This window comes from Vombatus ursinus, unplaced genomic scaffold, assembly GCF_900497805.2.
Source record: "Vombatus ursinus unplaced genomic scaffold, bare-nosed wombat genome assembly UNPS02005197.1, whole genome shotgun sequence".
Classification (NCBI taxonomy): Eukaryota; Metazoa; Chordata; class Mammalia; order Diprotodontia; family Vombatidae; genus Vombatus; species Vombatus ursinus.
In genome coordinates this window covers 762195-781571 of record NW_020944975.1, presented here as the reverse complement: position 1 = coordinate 781571, position 19377 = coordinate 762195, and the positions used below count along the sequence as shown (strand labels likewise).

Below are 19377 nucleotides of genomic sequence, written 5' to 3'. Positions count from 1 at the left end.
GCCCCATTTCCGCCTTGCACCTGGGGGGGTGCCTAGAAGAGGGGGTTTGGTGGGAGGGAGGGAAAGGAAGGGTAGAAAAGATGGAGAGGTGGGACTGAAGGGACAGTTAGTAAGGGCAAAAGGAGAGGGGAGGATGGGGATTAAGGAGAGTAACCGGAGGCAAGGCCCTCTGTAAGGCATGGCGGGACCTCTAGTAGGGACAGGCCTGAGCCTCTTGGGAGAGGGGTTTGTGTCTTATGGACAGGGATCTCTTTGTCTTTGGATTCTGGTGGGACACAAGTTACAGGGTGGCAGTATGTGTGTGAGTGTTTGAGAGAGAGGTGGGGGGAGGGGTGATCTCACCATTGCCATTGGTAGCCCGCCCACTGTACCACAGCAGGAAGCCCCGTCCTCCTGTCCCCTCATCAGCCCTCATCCTCAGTGTCACCTGGTTGCCAGGAGCAACCACAGGCCCTGGCCTGAAGGTCCCACAGAAATGTCCAAGACTCTGGCCTGATGTCCCTGCCCCAGCAAAAATCTCCAGGGAATCATAGCGGCAGGAGGAATCCAATTCCAAGTCAAAGACTCGGAAGGAGAGGGAAACAGTCTGACTCTCAGGGACCTGGAGGAGAAAAAGGAAGGGCAGAGGGGCCAAGGTACACTTCAGGACTCCCATTTCTTCTTTCCATACCTATAATCCCAACTTCACCATTGCTGGGGAGCTTTGTCCTTAGCTATCTGGGGCCAGATCATGAGATGGAGATCTGGTGTGGTTCAGGAAAACATCAAAAAGTTCCCCTCTGGCAGTTAAGCCAAGGGAGTTTGGGGATGCCCGGGTCCAAGTTATGGAGAAAGGTCCCCTAGAATTCCTTCTTTGGCCAGTAAGACTTATTTTTGATAGGGATGAAGCTTTGTCTCCCTCCCTTGGTCTTGTTGCCCAGAATGTCCTTTAGCAAGAAGGCACGGAGGAGCCAAGGCTTGTGCTTCCCCTGCAAGTACAGAAGTGTTAGAAAAGTAAAGGACTCTAGAATCCTAAATGGGTTATTATAAACTAAGGAGTGTTGAGCTTGGGGCTTAATAGGATATATCATCAGAAAGCATTTCCCTTGGAGTGGGTAGGGAGATGGCAGTAACCTGACCTAGTTTGATGGATATAAGGGAGATGGGGATTAGCAAGAGAAAGGTCCTTTTCCTGGATCCTGATTGGGGGGAAGGATCTTAGACTCTTAGGGGAGCATTTATTCCAAGATCAGCTGCCCTGATCCTAGGAGTTGGGAAATGGTTGAAATTGGCAGAGCTGGGGGCAGAGAGGACACTCACCGTGATTGTCCAGATGCACTCTTTGTTGGGGGGATAGTGATTGGGGAAGCCCTCACTTGCCACGTAGCCTGATTCCCCGGTCACATCCCCTCCGCACAGGAACACAGGTCTAGGGAGTTGGCCAGACATATAAATGAAGGCGGTGGGTAATCAGTATGAGTAGGGGGAGGCAGAGAAGAGATACAAATAAGAAATAAGAATGGGGAGGGGTCAGACTTTAGTGAGATAGTATACTGAGAAATATGGATGAAACAAATGCAGGAGGGGTGGGAAAGTTGCTGGAGTGGAGGTGAGATTGAGGCTAGAGAAGGGTTACTAGAAATGGGCAAAGCATTTGGCAAATGGGCAAGGCAAATGGCATTACAGCCAACTGGGATAGGGAGGAAGATCCAGGGATAGGGAGCAAAGGAGGAGATACAGTTTTGAGTAACTGTTCCCAACATCCTCTCTATGCCCATTCCCCCAGGTCCTTCACCCCTACCCTGGCTAGAAGGCCGGAATTCTTGGAATCCTTTCCCTTTACATTGCCAGGCAGCTGGGACATGAGCTGACTTAACTAGCACCAGATGTGGCCACGGCCACAAGCCTGCTAAAAGGAGGGGGCAGGATATGAGGGGAGAGGAAAGCAATGATATATCTCAATGAATCCAGGCATCCTCCCTTTAACTCCCACACTTGCCTCAATTTCTGCTGAAGCCGAGGACTTGGGCATCAGACTTCCTGACCTTCTGACTAACCCATCCCCCCCATCCCTCCTGAACACAGATGTTCAGACCCTCTAAAGTGAAGTAGCTCCTTTCAGGTCACAGCAATCTGGAATAAGGAGAAGAAGGGCAGAGAAAAGAGGTACAAGACATTAGAAAAAAGGTTCTGGGTGGGTTCAAGTGGGAGTCAGCTGAGAAACAAAAGAGCCGGAGAGCTGAAAGAAGACTTAGGATGACTAATAGCAAAAGAGGATGAGGGTCAAAGTGAAGGGGTTCTCAAGGAGCAAAAGAGAGGGGGGAAAATCAATGGCTTCCATCAATATAAAATCCATAAAGCTAAGTTCTTTCATTGGATTCTGTAGACATTGGGAAAGGTACATCAGGGGTGGAAATAGACCTACCTGGTGTAGTTGGGGGTCTGGGCAGGAGCTCCCTGGGCCTGGGTGAGGAATAGCAGGACGAAGGAAGTAAAGAGGGGCCCCAGGACGAAGAGTGGGATAGGAGGCAGCATGGCTAGGGGGAGAAGAGCCGGGGTCCCTGAGACAGAGGCAGCGGCTGAGTCCAGCAGCAACAGGATAATCAATGCCAGATGGGTTGGCTTCGAGTGTGTGGGCGTGGGGACTGGACGAATTAGGGAGAGGAATGGGGGAAGGGGAGGAAGAAGGGGATGTGAAAAAACAGAGCCAAGTCTGGGGGCCTCTCAAGCCCAGTACACACAAATATTGACTTAACCTAAGTGGAGGGAAGCAGGGGAAGCACCCCTAGCCATTGGCCAAGATCCAACTGTCTTGTAATTTTACCACAAACTCATGCTCTTCTCTGGGGACTCATGCATCCAGTTCCTATTTAGGACTGCCTCCAGCCTGATAGCTGGATCTGACCTCATCCCCCACTTTCCACCTAGCTCTTAATTCTGCTTACCCAGGGTTCCTGTTCCCCTTTTCTCTGCCCCCACTTCTATTCTTTGGTTCTAGGCATCTGGCCCTCCAGTCCAAGTCAGGGGAGAATTTGGAAGGGTGGGCAAATAGTTCCAGCACTGCCAGACAAGTTGAAGAAATAGCAGATAGGGGCTTGCACAAGACTGGAGGAAGGTACTATGTGAAGGACATGTTAAAGTTTGAGACTGAGAAAAAGTTAAGGACAGCTTGAGTATATGGAGGTAAAACCTGAGGAAGAATGAGTGTGGGAAAGTGGATATCAAAAGAAATGTGAGGGGCAGCTAGGTGGCTCAGTGGATAAAGCACCGGCCCTGAAGTCAGGAGGACCTGAGTTCACATCCGGCCTCAGACCAAACACCTGACACGTACTAGCTGTGTGACCTTGGGCAAGTCACTTAACCCCGAGTGCCTCACAAAAAAAAAAAAAAGAAATGTGAACAGATAGAAGACTTTGAGGCAAAAAGAAGATAAAGTATCTAATGGGGGAAACAGAAGATGAGTGTTTTGCGATGTGGAGCTAGAACCTCAAGGGATGGCATTTTCCCTGCCATTTAGATCTTAGGGAGGTTTGCTGTGGCAAAGGGAGAGTTAAAGGAGAAGAAAAAATAGTCACTTCCTTTGGCTATCTCCACTGACCAGGTCCACTACCTTCCCTTAGCTCTTCTTCCTAAGCTTCAAGCATTCTACTCTCAGGTTCCCTGCTTTCTCTTCTTTGAGCCCTTATTTCTCATGAGTATCCAAGGCAACCATCATTCCTACTCCCCTCCTAGGACCCAAGTATCCAGGGCTCTGCTGCGGCTTCTTTTATTGTATCCATCCGTCAAATTTCTTTTGTCCATGATGCCCAGGTTGGGGGCCCCTCCTGGGCAGTCCCCCGAACATTTTACAAAACAACCCCTGTCCCGTCCCAGTGCATGTCTCCTGTTCCCTCCCCCATCCCCAAATCTCTCACATATATATAGTACACGCTTCAGCTCTCCTCTGTCCTGGCCCCTGGCCAGTTTTTCCCCTTCCTTTTGGGGGAGTAAGGGGGGTCAGCTTTCAGGGGGTGCAGGTCCTGGGCCACCTCCCCCAGCAGCCCTCTGCAGCATGTTCAATGCTTCCCAGAAGAAATCCTTCTGTGCAGCTAGCAGAGGCATCCAGCCCACAATCTCCTTCATTTTCTCCATCCGGTCCTGTAGAGTGGGGCAGCTGTGAATCTGGCTCAGGTACTCCTCACAGGCTTGGGCTGCCCCCCCAGGATCCTGGGATGTCCCAGTCCCCACACTGGACTCTGATGTGCCTGTGGCCCTGCTGGCTGGCAGGTCACGGTAAGTGGGGCGGTGTTCAATGTCATGGCTGGAGAGCATGTAGAGGCACTCTCTTGTGGAGCAAAGAGAGCAGGCACAAAGAGGGACCTAAGTGAAGAGAACACAGCAGGCATTTGAGGCTAGAGAAGATGACTCTGTGTGTGTGTGTGTGTGTGTGTGTGTGTGTGTGTGTACACAGGAGAAGGATAGGGCATTTTAAGCTGGAGTTTTGGAAGGGAAAATGGAAGGCCTGGGTTTTGGGAAGTCTACTTCATTTTCCTACAGAGCCAACCAACTAGATAGGAGAAATATGTGAGGGAGGGGCCAGGGAAGAGCCTGAGGATTATTGGGTAGGGTACACACCCCATAACAAGTGGTACACAACAGGAAAGGGACCGAAGAAGAGAGTTATGTGTGCATGTATTTGTGTGTGCATGCATATCACTTAGTGGGGGGGGGGGGCAGGGAGGGTAGAAGGGCAGAGATCAAAAGAGCCTACTTTCTGGTTCTTATCTATCTCGACCTCCGATCTTTATAACCCGCCTTTGCTTCCCCCATCATAATCCTGACCTTGACGTGGAGCTTGACGAAAGACGCACTCCCCTTGGGCCAGCCAGGGAGCCGACCCCCAGCTCCACAGCCACAGCCCAGCAGCTCCTTGCTGAAATCCGAGCTCTGGCTCAACACGAGGGAATGGTTCAGGCCACACCAGAGGGCAATGGGGCACTGCAGGTAATGTACCTGGGGACAAGATGTCAGGATCCCTGAGGTGAGGAAAGACACCAAGGATTCTTGGGTTGGGGGGCAGGGAGGCTTGGGGGGTGGGGGGTGGGAAAGAAGAGACTTTCAGCTCAAATTTCACCTCCTTTGTGAAGCTTTCCCTGACTAACTCTGTTTCCTTATCCTGAATTCTCAGACTGGTCTAGAACCTTCTATCATTCTCCAGTTTCATCTTGTATATTTTTTCTCCCCAACTAGATTTGAAGTGAAGGAACCTTGTCTTCTACTTTCACAACTTTTCTCCATATCCCTTTATCAGTACATTTTAGTTCCTGCATTCATCTGCTCATCCTAATCCTCAATCTTCTAGGAACAGGTGTTCTTTCTGTTCTCAAGGTTTACCATACCACATATATACATGACCCCATTCTTTTCAGTTCCTGACATACAGGATTATTGTCTTACCCCTCCCTCTTTTATCTCTTCCTTTTCCATTCGCTCCTTTCTGCTGCTTTCTAATATGCCTTATCACAAACCTTTCACTATCTCCTGCTGCCTCTTAGAGGCAGTCAAATAAAGTGAGAAAAAACCCTGGATTTGTAATCAGAAGACTTATATTTGAATTCTGCCTCTAGAATTTTTTATCTGTATGATGTGTGACTTTACCTCCCTGGGTATTATTTCCCTGGAAGTTTCCTCACCTTGGAAGATAAGGGGTTTGAGACCAGAGAGGGAATCTCTATGGCTCCTCCTCATCTAAGCCTGGTGGTCTTCCCATCCAAGTGCTAACACATTTTTTTAAACAACAAATAAACAACATTTATTAAATGTCACTATGATGATGTAAGGAACAGAAGACATTGATAAAAATGTATTTTTTTAAGTGAAAAAAGAATTACCAACAGTTGGAGCCCTATCTGGTTTGATGATTCATGGATCTGTCAAGACAGAATTTGCTATTTTCCTGAATGTGCCTGTCTTGCTTGATGGGACCTGGTAAATTTATCCATCCCCTTCCTCCTTCTCATGCTAATACATTTTTACAAAATATACCTGCTACCTTCATTTCTTCAACCACCTGATCTCTCCCAGTCTGGGCTCTGTCCTCACCATTATACAAAAGTGGGTCCATTGAAGATTCAGTATTATCCTGATTAATCATTTTGATGATTTTTTTTTCCATCCTCATTTTCCTGGAACTTAGTTGCACATGACAATGTTGACTACCCTCTTCTGGAAACTATTTCTTCCCTTAGCTTCTGTGCTACTATACACCATTCTGGTTCTCTCTTTCTACTACTTCAATGCTTTTTCTTAATTTCATTTTTCCTTCTTCATTCAGCTTCTTGTGGGATATGTTCCAAAGTTCAGACTTTGGCTTTTAGCTGCTCCTTCTCTTCTCTCCTCCTCCTTACTCTTTCTCAGTGTCTCTCTGTCTCTCCCTCTCTCTCCCCCCTTCTTCTCTCTTTCTCTCTCATATATTCTCACCATTTCATTTATCACTTCTCTGAAAAGAATGGTGGGGTAGAAGAAAAAGAAAGTGGACTAGGAGTCTCAGTTCCACCATCTGCTAACTGGCAGAGAGACACTCTGACCAATTACTTATAACCTCCTCAAACTTAAGTTCTCTCATTTGTAAACAGGAGAAATGGATTAACAATACTTTGACTGTCTAATTCTTTGGGTTCCTATTAGAATTAAATGAGATAATGTATGTCAATGTGTTTTATAACTATCAAGTGTTCTCTAAACAAATGTAGATGATTTTAAGGCTACATGGATGAAACCCTAATCTAGTTTTCTAACCCTGTCCTTTCACCCAAACTGCAGGCTGTATCTCCAACTACCTGCTAAAATATTTCCAGTTAGCCTTCATTGTTAACTTTCACATGTCCAAAATGCAGCTTATTATCTTTCCCCAAAATTCTTCTTCCTAATACAAGGAGGCAAATTTGAACTCAGAGGCATTATTGAGACTTAGTGGGATGACTCTTCCTGGAATATGACTCTGGAGGAAGATATATGAAATCACTTAATCTCTCTGAGCCTGAGTTTTCTCATGTGTAGATATGGAGGCCAGATTACATGGCCTCTACAATCCCTTCTAACTCTGAATCTATGATTCTAAACCTTTAGGATAAGTGAAAAGGAAGATGGGACCCAATAACATTGTATGTATGTTAAGAAGTTAAACTTGTATGAAGAGATGCAGGAACCAGAGAGAAGAAACATGGTAGAAAGCATTGGGGTGAAGATCAATAGAGGCAGAAAAAGAAACAATGTCACTGAAGTAGAATATTGACCACTGGGAAAGAAAAGGGAAAGAGATGAAGGGCTTGGCAAAGAGATGAAGGCCATGAACCTTCAATTATCCCGATGTCTCAAGGTGAATGATCTTTTAGACTTGAAAAGACAGAAATAAAATGGCAAACAGAGAGTTGATAGCCCTCTAAAATGGAGAGTGAATAAGAGAATACTTAGTTGATCTTGATGAGTTCAACACCAAGACCAAGCTCAGATGAACTACATCATTGGGTGCTGAAAGAAATGATAGTTAAGACTGCTGGTTCACTTAGTGATCTTTGAAAATAGTGGAGAATAGGAAGTATCAGGGACTGAAGATAGGCTAATGTCCTAATTTTTTAAAAAGGGGGAAACTGAAATCTGCAGAACACAGGTCTGTGAGCTTGGCTCTGGGAAAATTCTAGAATTTTTCATTTGAAAGATACAGTTAATAGACATCTAGAAAAGGAAGCAGCACTCATAAAGGGTAGCATAGTTTCGTCAAAAACAGGTCCTACCGGACCAACCTAATTCCCTTTTATGACAGGGTTACTAAGCTGATAGATCAAAGGAATGCTATAGAGATAGTTTACTTAGATTTTTTTTTTTAATTTTGGAGGCAATAGGGGTTAAGTGATGTGCCCAGGGTCACTCAGCTAGCTAGTAAGTGTCTGAGGCCTGATTTGAACTCAGGTCGTCCTGACTCCAAGGCTAGTGCTCTGTCTACTGTGCCACCTTAACTGCCCCCTTACCTAGATTTTAGTAACATATTTTATAAAGTTTCTATAGGTTACACTACAGTACAGTCAAATACTGACTGAATGGTCAGACTCAAATATCAGCTTCGAAGGAGGACTCCATAGGACCACTTGACCTTGTACCAGATCCATTCATTGAACAAGCATTTATTAAACAATTATTACGTGGTAGGCAGCTAGCTAGGCATCAGAGATACAAAGATCTAGTCAGTTCCCATAGGTTTAACTATCATCCCTATAGAGATGATTCCCAGATCTATATTTCCAGCCCAAGTATTTTTCCTGAGCTCTAGTCTTGCATCACCAACTAGTAGACATTTCTAACTAAATGTCCCATAGACATCTTAAACTGAACATCCCTAAAAAATAACTTATCAACCTCCCCAAACCCTAACTTCCCTAATTCTGCTGAAATTCTTAGTCACCCAACCCAGGTTTTCAATCTCAGAGTCCTCCTCGGTTCTTTCCTTTCTCTTATCCTTTATAGGCAATCAGTTGTTAAGCCTTAGCAATTCTACCTCAGTAACATCTCAAACCCACCCTCTCTCTCTTCATTCATAAGGCTATCATTCTAGTTCAGCCCTTATCACCTCTCACTTGTATTATTACAACAGGCTCCTAATTGGTCTCCCGGCCTCAAATCTCTTCCCTTTCCAATCCATCCTTCACACAAATGCCAAATCAATATTCCTAAAGCACAGATCTGACTATGCCACTCCTCTACTCCAGTGGTTTCCAAATGACTCTAGGAACAAATATAGACTTCTTTGGCATTTAAAGCCCATTATAATCTGGCTCCAACCTCCCTTTCCAAGTCTATTGCACATTATTCCCCCTGCATAAACTCTACCTTCTAGCCAAAATGCATGTTTCCCATACATGTTCTATTTCCTACCTTTTTGTCTCTCTACAGGCTCTCTCTCATATCAGTAATGCCCTGCCTTCTGACTATCCTTCTTAGAATTCCTAGTTTCCTTTAAAGCTCAGTTCAGGTGCCTCATCGTATAGGAGTCTCAGAATAAGAATTCTGACACCCCCCTCACTCCCTCCCCCCAGTTCTAGCCTTCTTTCCGGAAGTTGCTTTGTATTTAATTTTCTATGTACATGTTATTTCCCTCTAATAGTACGGAAACTCTAAAGGGTATATACGGCTTCATTTTTTGTTTTTGTAACCATGTCTGGTGCTTAATAAATACTTGATATAGATATCCATTGATTAAAGAATGCCTAATCTAGTGTTTAGCATAGTGCCTGGTACATGTTAAGCATTTAATAGTTTTTGACTTGACTTAAATCAAATGAATATAATGGAATATTACTGTACCATAAGAAATGATGAATATGAAGAATTCAAATAAGCATGGAAGACTTATATGAACTGATACAGTGAAGTGAATAGAACCAGGAAAATAATATATATCACTACAACAATGTAAATGGAAAGAAGAAAATGGAACTGAACAGTATATAATTACAACCAGAGATTGGCCTCAGAGATTAGAAAAAGCACCTCCCTACCTTCTTTGCAGAGGTGAGGGATTGTGGCTGTGGAACACTGCATATGCTGTCAGATATGCTGGCTAGTTTTGTTGAACTACTTTTTTCCCTCTTTATTCTTTGTTACAAGGAATAGCTTGATGGGTAGGGGAGGGAGGAGAGATATATTCATAAATGAAGGTGATATAAAAACAAGATATCAATACAAAGTTAAAAAAATTTAATGCTTGTTGGGTGAAAGACAAAAACAAAAGAATCCCTAACCTCAAGGACCCTTACATTCTACTGTGGTGAAAACATGTACACACATAAAGAGATGTAAACTAAAAATACACATCATAATTGCATATGATGGGACAGAGGTAGCCAGCAACTCTATTATTTAACATTTTCATCAGTGGCTTGAATAAAGGCCTAAATGTCATGCTTCTCAAACTTAGCAGAATACCCAGAGCTAGGAGGGAGAGAGAACAAATGACAGAATCAGAATTGTGAAAGACCTTGGCACAGACCAGACCCTAGAATCAATAGGGACAGCATGTTGGACTTGAAGACAGGAAGGCTTGTTCAACTTAGTTTTATGGATGAGGGCATGCAGGTGAAATGGGTAGAGCACCAGGCTTTGAGTGTGGAAGACCTGAGTGACCTAACTTCATATCTAACATTACTCACTAGCTCTATGACCCTGGACATGCCACTTAACCTATTTGCCTCAGTTTCCCCATCTTGTAAAATGGAGATAGCACCTACCTCCCAGGGTTGCTGTGAAGATTAAGCAATAATTGTAAATCATTTATTAGCACAGCACCTGGCACACACACTATGTAAATGTTACCTATTATTGGTAAATCTTGCCTCTGGGTGCCTGACACATATCAGGTGCTTAATAAATATTTATTGACTGATTAGTTGTGTGACCCTGGGGCAAATCACTTAACCTCCTTGCTCCTCAGTTTCTGAGGGGTTGGATTCAATGGTCTCCTAAGTACTTTTTTAGCTCCAAATCTAAGATCCTATGATCTAATAAGATGACATTTAATAGCATCTTATTTATGCTTAAGTTTAAAATTCAATGTCTTACGTGAAAGTTGGGGGAAGTATGGCTATAGAATGGAGCTTACCTGAAAAAGATCTCATAGTTTATAGTATTACAAGCTCAGTATGTATGAATAGTATAATGTGAGAGCCCCAAAAGTTCATTGTATCTTAGTTTACATTGAGAGGCATATTGTCCAAGATTAGGGAGGTGATGCTCCTGTTGTACTCTGCCATGGTAAGTCCATATTTAGAATATTGTGTCTAGTTCTGGATGCTAACTGTTAGGAAGGACATTGTTGATAAGCGGACTGACACTCAAAGAAGGGCCATCAGCATGGCCAGCAGGGCTATCAAGCTTATGCCATATGAGCAGCATTTGAAAGAACTGAGGACATTTAACCTAAAGAAGGAAAGCGTTATAATATAGAAGGATTAGATTTCTCTGCATGGTATGAGGGCAGAATTAGGAACAGGAAAACTTAAGACTTGATGTAAGGAATAACTTCCTGTCACTTAGAGCTGTCTAAAAATGGAATGGGCTGTCTCGGGAGGTAGTAATTTCCTTTTCTCACTGGAGGTCTTCCAGCAAAGGCTGGAGGATTTTGTTCAGATGGTGGTTGGATTTGATAGTTTCTAAAGTACTTCCAGTTCTTAGATTCCCTGCCTCTGCTGGAGGTTCCACCATTCTGAAAACCTTATTCATCCATACATTCATCTCTTTTGTCATATAATCAATTCCTGAGACATTTTTTTAAATGTCTCTCAATACTTTGCTTACATTCCTAATGCCTCCAACCTTAGTCCAGGTTCTTATCACCTCATGGCTGGATTATTTTCACAGCCTTCTAGGCCCAGCTTGGAATGTTACCTTTGAGTTCAAATTTACCCTAGACACATTGTAGTGTGACCCTGGGCAAATCACATAACCATCTAACTTGGTTTCCCCACATGTAAAATGGGGAAATAATAGCACCAACATCCCAGGATTGTTGTGAGGATAAAATATCTGTAAAGTGCTTTGAAAACTTTAAAATGCTGTATAAATGCTGTTATCATTAGTTACAAAGAACTAATTTTTTCAGGGTGAGGGAACTTTCTTTGTATCCCCAGCACTTAGCACAGTGCCTGGGCACATAGTAGGTGCTTAATATGTGCTGTTGACTTGACTTCCCAAGTACTTCTGCCCTCCTACAATGACAGAAATAACCTTTCAGTCCTTTGAATTCCTTTAGCACATCTACATTATGACTTTTCATAGGATCACAGGTTCAGAACTAGAAGAGATCTTGGAGGTCATCTAGTCCAACCAACTCATCACTGTACAGATGAGCAAACTGAAGTCCAAAGAGGCTAATCAACTTGCCCAAGGTCACCTGGGAGTAAGCAACAGAGTCAGGATTTAAAACGTTTTATTAGGGGGCAGCTAGGTGGTGCAGTGGATACAGCACTGGCCCTGAAGTCAGGAGGACCTGAGTTCAAATCTGACCTCAGACCAAACACCTGACACTTACTAGCTGTGTGACCCCTGGGTAAGTCACTTAACCCATGTTTTATCTCACTTGCTAGAATATTAACTTCTTAAGGGTAGGGACTGTATCTTAAGTCATCTTGTATCCCCCACAAAGCCCAGAGGAGTAGATATGAAATATTTAACGTTAAGATTGTAAAGTTGTAAGGACCCTAAAAATCATACATTTGAATGAATTGAATGAATAGTTTCCCTGATGCTTCTTCCCCATCTAAGTAGTCCATCTTTCACAAATCTGCCAGACATGCTTTCTTTTTTGGTATTATTTAAAGTTTTTTATTGATATAGTTTGCTTTTCCATCACCTTCATTTCCAGATATATCCCTCCCCTTCCCAGTGAGCCATCTCCCTTGTAAATTAAAAAGAGAAAAAAAAAAAGCAGTTCATCAAAACCAACCAACATCAATCAACCACATCAATCACAGACTATTCCTTCATAAGAGACAGTGTAGTAGAATGGAAAGAGTGCTTATGAATCAGGAGACATGGGGATTCAAGTCCCAGTCTTATAATCCTGGAACAAGTCATAATTTCTTTAAGCTTGAGTTTCCTTATTTGTCAAAAGTGGATAATATTTGCTTCTAACACACAGGGCAGTGAGAAAAGCATTTTGAAAACCAGAGAGTGCTACAGAACATATTGTTATGAACCACTACTTTCATCATGTCATGGCCCTACTTAAAAATCTCTGATGGCCACTTTATGCCACTTCAACTTTGTTCTTGGTCCTTTAAAATTTGGCCCATTCCTTGCTAATCCAATCTTATTCCCAATGGGCAGTGAAATGAGTTTGTGAGTCAGAACCTTGGGTCAAATCCCACCTCTGCTGCTTTTAAGCTACTTGTGTGACCTTAGCTAAGTCACTAACCTCTCTGGGACACAGTTTCTTCAACTATAAAATGAGGAAGGTAGTTAAAAGGCCTCTGGAGACCATTCAAGCTCTTATCTGTGAACCAATGACCTTACAAATCACTCTGTAAAGGTGTCATGTCTTACTGTGTACTTTATCTTCTTTCTTGACTGTAAACCCCATGTGGGCAGGGAGCCTGCCTGACTGATTTGTCTCCCTCAGAGCTCAGCACAAAGCTGAGAGACACACATATATTAAGCACTGAATGTTTGTTGAATTGAATATTATCTTATAGTGTTTTCTAGTTGTTTCAAGTGTTTGTCCTAATCTCTCCCAGTTAGATCACAAGCTCTTTAAAGACAAAGACTTTTCCTATTCTTTTCCTGCTCTTTCCACAGCATGTTGCCAAACACAGGGTTTTCAGTAAATATCTGTTTATAGATTGACTGGCGCTGCTATGCACACAGAGTAACAAGCTATCATTCCTTTACACACACTGAATCAACATTTCTTGACTTGACTGGGGACTAGGGACTCAATTCTGGGGGCATCTGAATAGTAGAGGCAGAAAGCCTAGGTCCCATGAGAAGAGGCAATATGAGAGCAAAAGGATGTGTATCAGGACACCTGGGTCAGGTCTCCAAAATTTTGGTAATGCGTCTCACCTGAGTGGGTTCCCCACGGTCCATCTTGTCTCCCGTTCCTAGCTGCCCGTATCTATTGTTTCCCTGCATGAAGATTCGTCCAAATTCATCTACCAGACCAAGGTGATTGTAGCCAAGAGCACAGAATAGTATCTGGGGGAGGAGGGTGAAGTAGAAAGGGCAGTAGTAAGGGCAGGGTGTTCAGCTCTTTCGAATATCAAACTCCTAAGACCAGATCCCTAAAACCTTTCTCTTTCCCCATTTCTTTTCAGGCCAACACCTCCCTGATCACACCTCCTCCCATCTTTGTCCAAATCTCTTCTATTCTTGGCCCCACAATTTCTGCTTCCTAGGTCTTCCCCCCCAAACCCCTTTAGAGGATCTCCTACCTTAGCAGGTAGTGAGAGGGCAAGTGGCATCTGTTGGTCCAAAGGATCAAAGGCATGAAGGGTCCCAAAGAGATCACGATATACTCCAGGAGTGTGTACCTCAAAATATACTCCCCCCTGGTCTGGGGGGGGTGGGGGTTCTCAGCACTGAAGCTCCTAAAATATCTGTATGTCCCAAGAAGGCTCCCACCCCTGGATGAAGGCTATCCCTAGATAAAACTGTTGGAGAAATGGAATAAGGGAGGAGGGGATAGAGGACAGGATGGGAGATTAGGGACAGCTAGAGTCCTTGGGTGAGTGGGGACCAGAACTCTAAAGTCTGTAGTGATCCCAGATACTGGAATGCTCAGTACACACATTAATAATACTCATAATAATAATGAACTTATTCAGAATTGTACAGAGGTCATGGGAGAAGCAAATGAGGGTTTGGGAATGGGGCCCTGGGAGATGTACCTGTAATGTAGAGTGTGCTGCTTTGATTGGAGGCCATTCGGGCCACTCGGAGATGAGGCAGACAACGAGACACTTTCCTCAGTGCCAGTTGTACTGTGTATGACCGAGGCTGGTCTAGCTGTGTTTCATTCACCACCAGGGAGTAAATCTTTCCTTCTTCTAGAGAATGTAGGGGATGGGCCAGGAAGAGGTTGTTAAGGATTTTAAGGGAATAGGAGACCACCACTCCCTTACCATTCAAACTGACCCTCAAAACCAGGGAATAATCTTCCTTTCCTTTGAGATGGAAGATTTAGAACATTAGGGAGAAGTGACTTAATCAAGTTCATTAAAGATTTCCCCCATCCCCCCAATCTGATAGTCTTCTCAAACTCAGTTGAGTTGGAAGGCTGGGATCAGGGAGAATAAAAGGGAAGCTAAATTGTCAAGATCCATGTGTTCAGGAATTTGAAGCAGAATTGGGGTCTAGAAGTGATATTAAGGGATCCAAAAAGAGTAATCACTCCATTAGCAAACATTTAGCACTTACTATGTGCCAAGCACTCTATAGGCCCAGGAGATAAAAATATAAGTGAGATAATCATTTTACCTAAGGAGCTTATGCATCTAAGCTCTTTATTACAGGCATATAAGCTCTTTGGGTTTCATTTTTTTTCTGGGGGTTGGGGGGTGGTGGTGTTACATTTCAAGTTTCCAGTTATCTGCCTCTCTCCCTCTTAACCCTACTTTAGAGAAGGCCAACAATTGATATGGAGGTTTTTTACATTTCTAAGGCATTTACTTATCTGTGGTGGTCTTCCAAAACACCTAGTACTGATTGTAACAAGTTGGGGCTTAATAGATGTTTATTTAATGGAATTAGGGGAAGGGGAGGCCTCTGAAAGGACCCCAGATCTGGACTTCTAATTCAGGCTGTGCGACCTTGAGCAAATCACTTCCCCTCAGTTTTCTCATCTTTTTGTAAAATGAAGGGGAAGATAGACTGGAGGACCTCCTAAGGCCTCTTCTGACTCTGACATTTTGCAGCTTTAGATTTGGGAGATGATGGCGGGATCATACCAGTAAGCAGTAACAGAGCCCGCTGAGTCTCCTGACCAACCAGCACAATCTGTTTGAAGCGCATGGAGTAGTGAAATGTCATCTTGAAGACACGCTGCCCGCTGGACTGCAGATAAACCTCCACACAGTCGCAGGCTCTTCCACCAGGCCCCCCCACCCCTCCTGGCTGCTCCCGTGTGGCCAACACATACAGGTATTTACGATAGACAGTGTCACTCCGTGGATCTGAGGCAAACTGCAAGGAAAATAGGGATAACTGGGTCCCAGGGGCCACTTGGCAACAAGGCAGGGGCAATTAGGATACTTCAGTCTCAGAACTGGTGGAAATTACTAGTCCCAACATTGTAGGGCTGGAAGGCAGTGGGCTGAAGCTAAATTCCCAGATGCCTGGGTCTAAGGGGACACCCCTAGTGGCGGTAAGGGGGCTATGGTCCTGGACACTTGGGTCCCGAGAATGAGGAATTTGGAGGAGGTCTGTAGGGTCTCAGTCTCACATCCTTGGCTCCTCGGCACAGTATAACATATCGGCATGCCCTCTTCCATTGGATCTGGCCAAGAGTGGAAGACACCAGTGCATTCTTGAGGAAGAAGAGAGTTCCAGCATAATCAAGAATGAAGACATGGTCCTTGGTTGGCAGGAAGCGTCGGTATCCATGGGCAAGCAGGGGGGCCACGCTCTTACTGAGGCAGCGGCGGCGGCCCCCAAACGCCTGGAAGTATAGGCCTTTGGTGTCTGGGGGAGGGGAAATTATATATGGCAGGGGGCAGTGGTTAAGTCTGGGACAAACTGGATTCTACAACTCCATGGTTCTTAGCTTCCTACCCCTCCCATTTATAGGACTGAGAATCATTAAAAAATCCATGCCCACATTTTATAACTCTTAGGTCACAGGCCTGGGCACTCCCTTCTTTCCCTTTACCCCATGCCAAATCTCCCCACCCCCAAAGACGTGCTTAGCTACAAGGTCTAGTCCTGTGTCAGAAATATCAGGAAAATCCTGGGAGAGAGACAAACATACAAACAAAACAAAGAGACAGAGGTGATAGGGAGAGATAGAGAAAGGCCTGTCCAATAACCCTCTCTCATACTGAGCCTAGAGTTAGAAATCCAGAACCCAGGTCCCTCCCCACATTTCCTCAGAGATAAGAGGGTTAGGGAAGCAAAGCTAGGAGTTGTCAAGGAATCTTTAGAGAGCTTTGAGGGATCTTGGAGAAAATTTGGGAAATTCCATTTGTCAGGAATTTAGGACTAGGGATCTTTAGATTTCTCTGGGAGAATGTAGATCTCTGGACTAAAGGCTGTTTTGTTTTGTTTTTTGTTGGGGGGGAGGAGAAGAAAAAAGCAGGAGAGATATTATTGGACTGGGTATACAGAAGTAGGGGTTAGTGGAGTATCCAAGAATCTTTAGGCTAGGGGTTTTTTGGGGGGAGCTATTAAAGGACTATCTCTAGGATTCTAGGAATTTAATGGCATTTCTAGGGTGGGGAGTGGGATAGAATGGGAAGGGCATACAGCTGAAGTTTAGTAAATCTCTTCCAGGCTCTCTCCCAAGGTCTTGGAAGTCATAAAGTGTATGGAGTAAGAGAAAGAGCTTAGGCCCAGTTGTAGGGAAGGGGTTGGTTGAGGCTGGGGAATCCTGTTATTGAGGCATACAGTTTAGGATAGCAGCTCTTTTCCAGGGCCGAGCACCAGCACCCTGCTCTCGGAGTCGGGGGCTGAGCCGGCGACAGATTCTTCTCCACACACCCTCAGCATCACATACTTCTTGGAAATATCGGCAAGTCTGACCCAGAGCAACAATGTCCCGAACTGGCAGGAATGAGATAATGTGTTCCACCTAGAAGATTCAGGGGAAGAGAGACATCAATCAGTTGAGACATATGTTTAGTCCCAACCCTCAGCACTGACCCCCTGAAGTCTAAGGCTTCCAGAAAGTCCCTCAACTTACCAGCTCAGGGGGGAACAGCTGAACAGACACAGGATTCCCTCTGCCCTTCTTCCCACCACTTCCAGGCTCTGGTCCACATGGGGGGCAGCTCCGCTTTACCTACCCAAGGAGAAGAAAAATGGTGAGATCATTTAAAATCATGTGGCCACTGTTTTTCTCCCATCTTCTCTTTCTGAGACTCTTGCCTATCTCCTTCCTTCTATCTCTCTCCTCTCTCTGTTTCATAGCTGCATCCCCTCCCATTACGTTTATCTGTCTTTCAGGCTTGTTTCTGTGCAAGACATAGTTATTCCCCCACTACCCTAACACTACTCTCTTGTATCTGTTATCCCATGCCCTTGCCCCCATCCCCCTCACCCTGAGCCCCTCCTCCCGATCGCACAGCCTTGTGAATCTCTGCAGCCTCCTTCTCCGGCTCCTCCTCACCATCCTGACCCCCCTCCCCCCCCTGCTCCTTCCCTTCCTTGGCCACCTGGGCCCCCCTTGCCCCCTTCACTCAGCTCCTGGGCCCCACCCGTACTGCCCTTCCCACACCATGCCCTCTCCCTGGGCTTGGGGGTCCTTTGAGACCCCTCCCCCTCTGCGGCCCCTCCCCCACATGGAGCACCAGGCAAACAAACTTCTCTGTGACCTCACCATCCAGCCACTGTGACCTGTATACCCAACCTTGCCCAGGACTTCCTCTCTTAGTAAGCCCCTGGATCTCTGGCCAATCTCTTACCCTATGGCCTCAGAGGACTCACACATGATTCTTCAATAAAGGGACACCTCTCCTTTCTCCCAGGATTTATTCAGGAGCAGTAGCTGAGATCTTCCTACTCTACAACTTCCAATACTACAATTTTGTATTCCAGTAATGACTAGGATTATGTATCACATAATCCTGGGGAAGCTAATCTCCCTTTCTTGCCAACTTTTACTGGGCTCTGGAAAATGGAGTCTTTGGGGGGAATATGATGGAGGGTTTTCTTCCTGTATAGCAACACCCTAACAATGCTCAGTATTTGCTCCCTGTGTTGGCTAGTTGGCTTCAATATTCCATGACTACTGACTACAGACCTAACCCTGGCCCAGCTAGAGTGCAGCCCTTGGTCTCAAGGGAAATCATCATCAGTCTGGTTACCAAGTCTCACCAGTACCACCACTAGAAAACAATTCTGGGTTATGCCCCAGCAAAAACATCTTCATACCTGAAAGTGCAACTGATTTTCTTTTGGGGGTGGGGGCAAAGTATGGGAGAGAAATTTTTTTTATTCCTAACCCTTTTCTCCAACCGTAGACCTGTTTTCCTCCCCAGTTGTTCCCAGCACTCCTGGAAGCCTCTGCGGGCAGACAGCCTCAGGGTCTCTTCAGGAGTTCTCATTCTTAATAGAAGGAAAACCGTTTCAGCAGGGATAGGGATTTGTAATTGTATTCCAGAGCTGGGAAGGAGAAAAGCTTGGGGTCGGAGAGTTCACCGGCCCCCTCTCCCTTGCAAAGACTGACAGCGGCAGCTCCCCTCTGCAAGCACCCTGGGCTGCAGCAGCCTGTGCACACTCCCTGTGCCTCTCTCAACAACTGGACCCTCACTCTCCCGGTCCTCTGGGGTGCTTCAGGTCTCTGGCACTTTCCTGGCACACACACGTACGCCACCTCTACGACCTTACACTGGCACGCTCACCTCCCTTGCACCCTTAGGTCACTGCCTGAGGAGTCCATCCGACCTTTGCACGCTCGCCCTGCCACACTCGTGCCTCTTTATGTGCCGCCAGTCTCCAGCACTTCTCACCAGCTCCTGCCCCCTTCGACCCCCGGCTCCTCCTCGCTTTCTGTCCGTCCTCAGCCAGCCACTCTGCCTGCGCGCTCCCAACTTTCTCTCGCTCGCTCATTTTGCCCTCTAGCGTTACTACCCATAGCTTCCCTCACCCCCGTCCTTTCCCAGGTTAGCGGAATCTCAATCTCCACCCAGATTAACCCTGGCACCGCCCCCTTCTATT

At 45.3% G+C, this 19377-nt stretch overlaps 2 protein-coding genes across 3 annotated transcripts in view; both read right to left on the bottom strand.

Annotated features, from left to right (window-relative positions):
- Window positions 1–3244, bottom strand: part of PCOLCE (procollagen C-endopeptidase enhancer) — a 5909-nt gene extending 2665 nt beyond the window's left edge. Inside the window, exons 1-3 of the mRNA XM_027844120.1 lie at window positions 2405–3244; window positions 1300–1408; window positions 343–601 (exon numbers count right to left, since the gene is read on the bottom strand). Coding sequence (XP_027699921.1) covers window positions 343–601; window positions 1300–1408; window positions 2405–2514 — 478 coding nt within the window. The 5' untranslated portion in view covers window positions 2515–3244. The remainder of the gene's footprint in view (window positions 1–342; window positions 602–1299; window positions 1409–2404) is intronic.
- Window positions 3245–3729: 485 nt separating this feature from the next.
- FBXO24 (F-box protein 24) lies at window positions 3730–19308 on the bottom strand. Of its 2 annotated transcripts, none has more exons than XM_027843976.1 (10): window positions 19105–19308; window positions 17402–17500; window positions 17107–17290; window positions 15947–16185; window positions 15453–15687; window positions 14394–14552; window positions 13938–14059; window positions 13570–13701; window positions 4801–4971; window positions 3730–4338 (listed from the first exon to the last, which is right to left on the bottom strand). In XM_027843976.1, the coding sequence occupies exons 1-10, from the start codon at window positions 19267–19269 to the stop codon at window positions 3976–3978; spliced, it is 1869 nt and encodes a 622-aa protein (XP_027699777.1). In that variant the 5' UTR covers window positions 19270–19308; the 3' UTR covers window positions 3730–3975. The 2 variants fall into 2 exon arrangements, with proteins under 2 accessions (XP_027699777.1, XP_027699784.1); XM_027843983.1 differs by lacking the exon at window positions 19105–19308 and adding an exon at window positions 18663–18779.
- Between the last annotated feature and the right edge of the window lie 69 nt (window positions 19309–19377).